Raw genomic sequence first — 5,368 nt, forward strand, 5'->3', positions numbered from 1 at the left:
CCATATCACAATTTACAAATCATGTATAGTGACTTAATCTTCTTATTTAAAATTGAAAATTCTAATCCCTTATTACTGTTGTATCTTATATTATTTCATGTTTGTGATTATTATCTCGCACTATCACTACATGTGAGAAGTTCACTAGTCAACCGTTGCTTCATCTTTATTTATGACACGAAATAACATCTTTATTTAACTAAAGTACGAGTTTAGGTACTCATACGATGTAGAATGAATATACTAATTATATTGCTACGCGTAAAGTATTAAGTAATAAGTCTATGTGCAAGCATTTTTTAAAATGTGAGTACGAAAGCCAGTTATATAATAATCTAGCCAAACCAAGGTCAGTGTCATTCCAACAAAACACACTTTGCAAATGTAGGATGATATTAATAACTCTTCTTCTTAAATGTTTTTCAAAGTGACATTTCACTAAAAAAAAGTGATTAATCTCTCAAAATTATATTTATTCTTAGGAATCTTTATACTCGTAGATCTGGAATCGAAATTTTGAATAGAGTTTCAGATGTACACAAGTATTTGAATCTTTTCCTCTATGACAAACTGATCTTAAAGCAATGCTGCTAAACCAGAGAAAGTAGTGATATAGTTAATTTATGAGAAGAAGGATGCATAAAAAACATGGAGAATGATTTCACATGGGAAGAGGGGAAAAAATGAGGAAAAAAAAGAAGAAATGGACAACGATAAAGCCAAGTGTTCAGAACCTACTAGTATAACGATAGTGGATTAATTAAGGGTGATACAACCAAGGAGAGAAGAAAGGTTAATTCGGTGATTAAATCAAAGAAAATGAGAAATACAAGCCTGGCGAATCAACCAAAGAAAAATAAGATAGCAGTTGTAGTGAAACAACCAAGAAAATTAATATTTAAGGGATGTTAAATGTTTGTTGTCTCTACTTTGTTAATGCTCAAAACCATGTCTATGTTCCCGAGCTTTCTAGCAAAGAGAATGGGGACATGAATAATTAATAAGAACTTGATTCATAATACTTAATTTTCTTATGCTTATATTCATTGAATAATTTATAGTTTTTTTATTTATAAATTGTATAGTCAATATGTGCTTTTAGACCATTACATAGTGTTTTTATAAATACTTTTGTATTAGTATATGAAATATATTTTCATGTAAAATCAAGAAAGTCATGAAATCAAATCAAGTATTTGAGAAAAAATAAAGGGTGATTTCTCTTCTCTTCATCTATATTATTCCTTGTTACTTCCTTCATATGCAATTTGTAATAATTTGGCCTTTTTCCTTTTTACTATAAAAGTGTGTGCAAAAGAGTGAGAGAAGAGCATATACATCTATGTGGATAACATAGAAACATGATGGTTAAGCTAACCTCTAAAAGATTACCTTGTTGCTCTTTGAGAGTATGTCTTAAAGCATTAACTAGCAGGGAGAAAAACAAGAAGGAAAAGTTGGATGCAAGTATTTATTCAAAGCTACAGCATGTTATGCTTTTAAGACATTCTCTGGATAAACATGACTCTAGTTAGGTATGATGAATCTTAAATAGGTTAAATCCTACATTGAGGAATCTGTTTTACGTATAAAACGAAAGAATTTAATTATAGTTCACTCAATCTAGCAATCAAAGTTAGCTCATCAACTGTAGGACAAGCTACAAAATATTCTTAGTTTCGTAAAGTAGTTGCTTGCACAGATTTTGTCGCTTTGAACCCTTGGATAATAGTAAATATAATATGCATAGACGAATCTATTTAGCTTCTAACAAGGTTTTGTTTTAAGCATTATATATTGTCAAACCAAACACAAACGCCCTAAAAAATGTTATAACACACTTAGAGATCTATCACACTTTCCTTTCCTCTCACCATTTTTTTCTTTCATCCACTTTCCTTTGAACCTAAAATTGACAGTTTAAAAGGTATAAGGTTAGAAGCTTCAAATTGTTTTGTTAATAAAATTGTATGTTTTTAAGACATTAATTAAACTTATTACACGACTTCTACATGAAAACCGGCCTTTTTAAATAATGGAAATTAACAGAAATCAAGAAATATAATTAGTTTTTCCCCCACTTGTTTGATTGGAGTTGCTTAATTATAAGAGAGAGATGCTAAACTTCACTTGGTCAAATGCAATAATGTTAGGATTCCTTTAATAAATTATTCCATAGAATACCAACAAACAAGACAAATGATCTACTTGTCTTGATTATTTGGTGAACGAATTGGTTATCCATATAGCTTCAAGATTTTTTTTTTTTTTTTTTGTTATAATGTTTTCACATGTTAGAGTAACACTATCCATACTTTAATTTGTTCGACCTCCAGACGCTAAATATGGAAACAAAGAAATTGTTATATGAAAAACAAAATATCATCACAACCGAACTTCATAGTCCAAAATATATATTTTTGTTATTGATTTGAGCCTATGATTTATTCAACTCAAGGTTAATGCACAACAGTCTAGTCTAACAACTCCAACAACCAAAAGAAACGTTTTACAGTTGTTCCTAGCTAGAGAAACTGAGTCCTTAAAACATACCTAGCCAAACAAAATGAGTCTTCAATAGAAAAATCAGTACTTCTTCACAAACAATTCAAAGGAAAGAAGGAAATTTAGAGAGAGCAATATATATGTGATCAATTCAACTTCTCACCTTTGTGCCCCAAACTAATTGGATCAGTAAGATTGCCTTCCACCGGAGTTCCCAGCCCAACCATCAACAGGTAACTGAGGCATGTTTAGGGGCAAATTGAAGAATGGAAGTCCAGAAGACGGGTCCGGAAAAGAGTTATTACTAACTCCACCACCGCTGCCACCACTACCACCTCCAGCAGATGACTGCCCTTGTTGCATATGCATAGATTCATCTTCATCCAAGGGCAACCTCTCGTATGCCACATTAGTAAAAGATGAAGCAATAACAATAACAGGTCCAGAAGCTACCAATGGACCAACAACATTTCCTCCCACCACTTGACCCTGTCCTCCACCAAGGAACACGGTCAAACTTGTAGCACCTGGTGGAGCTGGTGGTGGGAGGAAAGATCCTGATAAGGACAGGATCTCAAATCTCCCGTGTAGTGTGACGACGGCACCGGCTGCGGCCGGCTGCCGTAACGTCACGTTAGTCACGGTGCCACTTCCACTGAGAACACAGATCCCTCTCTGTCGCTTCCTTGCATAGGTGGCGACCGAGTCAAACACATCACAGCCACTACTGACTTCAAGGATGTGAGCCCTAAGCGTGTTTGCACTCTCTCTTGTGATGATAACAGGTGGTTTTGGCTTGTTCTTTGAACCTGGAGGTCTTCCTCTAGGCCTGCGACCAACAACATCACCAGGACCTGGATTTGGTGTAACTAGGTCAAGCCCTTCGTGAGTGTTAACGTTGTTGTCTTGGTCTTGTTGGTTCTCATCATCTTCAAGGTCAGGGCGTTGAAGGCGATGATGAACAAAATGTGATGCTGAACCCAAGTCTATGCCGGCCATACACACAAAGCTCTAAAGAAGTGTAAACAGAAAAACAAAAGGAAATAAAAAAATTGGAGCAATTAAAATAAGAGAAGTTTAATTAGAATAGTAACATGAACAATTAAATTATGCACAGGGAATTTAAAAAGAAGTATTAGGAGTGCCCAATGATTCAAACCTCAGAACGAATAGAAAAACAAAGGGATCAATTGAGTACTGCAGAGAAAACGGAATGGGATGAGGTTGGAAGGGAAAGAGAGAGACAAATAAAGTGGGCAACTGCAGCCATTCTCACAACCAGAAAAGTATACGGAAGAATAAAATAATGATCATGGGATTAAACTATGTACTTATTTTATTGATTTCTTTGAAAACCACATTTATAAAGTTTTTAAATCATGGGGTGAAGTTAAAATGTTGTGTCTATATCTTTGGAGGATGTGTGGGAGTGGGTGAGAGAGAGAGAGGTTAGATGATTGTTTAGGAAACCTAGGTTACCTTTCGATAAAGAGAAAACCTAAAATATTTGAACCCTTAGCTAATAAGTAATTCTTGCACATGTTGAACAATTACTTTATATTACAAAAAATATTGTTTTTTTTTTCTTTCATTCATCAATGAACATATAGGCTTGTTGACACAAGGGTTACAAATTGTCCTTGATCAGTTTATAACAGTCTTTTGACTTATTTCAAGAGGTTTTGACTCGACGTGCAATACCTCTTCCTATATATTTTGTTAGGGTTGAAATTTTCCTCTAGATGCCTTGTCATTTGTTTTCACACACCAGCTGGCAAAAATAAATTAACACAAGTTGTGAAATTTAAATGCACTTGTGTGTTGTGTGTGTTTTAATATTGATAAAAAAATGCACTTGTGGGAGCTAAGATTAATTTATTTTACATGTATTTGAAATTCAAAAAGTTTTTAATATTTGTAGTAGGCACAAGACACAGTCGGTCCAATATATATTCATATAGTTTATTAGCCTTGACCTACATAAAAGCTCGCCGCTAAAAAGAAAAAAAAAATACAGTAAAAGAGAGAGGGAAAATGGATAAGAAGGAAAAGAAAAAAAAATTATTCACATAAAGTATATTTTTGTCTATTGAGTGAACTTTAATTGTCTGTTTCCCTAAATAAAATTCAGATGGTTCTTTTTTATTGTTTGCCTCCTTAAAAATAAATGTTTCTTTTTAGCCGTCATTGGAATTATTAATTACTGATTAATTTCTTTAATACATATATAGGTTTGATAATTGAATGAGATAAGTCAAAACCCTCTGCTTAGATTAGATTGTGTATGTTTTGATAGAGTTTAATCAAAACTAATCTAGATTCATTAGCATCGTGCCCGACCAGCTTTATGATTTGTTAATTTTACGCTTATAAATTTCTTATATTCTTCCTCGAAATTTTTTATATAGCAATTAGAAATTCGGTATTAGTTTATTAACAAATAACTTTACAATTAATGTTTATTTATACATGTTAAATATTTTTCAAAATTGGCTAACTTACACTTTTCTCTGTCAAATTATATACATTGTTTCCTCATTTAATTTGATAAATTATATTATTCTTTTTCAAAACATTAATGTGTAAGATATAATTTAGTCTATTTTTAATGAGAATAAACTTTTTATTATTCTCCCTCTCCTTTTGAAACTATTATCAACAACTAATTTTAAATATTTACTATTGACTTTCATACATTAGAATATAAAATGAAAATTTTGGGTGAATCAAAGCCTATTGTATGGGAATTCAAAACTCGGACTCATTTAGAAATTTGGGTATAAAAATTAGGAGGCTAACATATGTCATATAACTTTTAGATGTGAAGGCAAAACAAAAAAAGTATTACAAATTAAATTAAGGA

At 32.4% G+C, this 5,368-nt stretch overlaps 1 protein-coding gene across 1 annotated transcript; it reads right to left on the minus strand.

Annotated features, from left to right (window-relative positions):
• Window positions 1-2,397: 2,397 nt before the first annotated feature.
• Window positions 2,398-3,787, minus strand: LOC109788763 (AT-hook motif nuclear-localized protein 23). The gene is given in 3 exon segments (XM_083073006.1): window positions 2,398-3,516; window positions 3,673-3,760; window positions 3,762-3,787. Coding segments are annotated over 3 exon segments (927 nt in total). The 5' UTR covers window positions 3,776-3,787; the 3' UTR covers window positions 2,398-2,691.
• Window positions 3,788-5,368: the final 1,581 nt, after the last annotated feature.

Source organism: Cajanus cajan, chromosome 4 (genome assembly GCF_000230855.2).
Source record: "Cajanus cajan strain Asha chromosome 4, NIPB_CcT2T_4, whole genome shotgun sequence".
Lineage (NCBI taxonomy): Eukaryota > Viridiplantae > Streptophyta > Magnoliopsida > Fabales > Fabaceae > Cajanus > Cajanus cajan.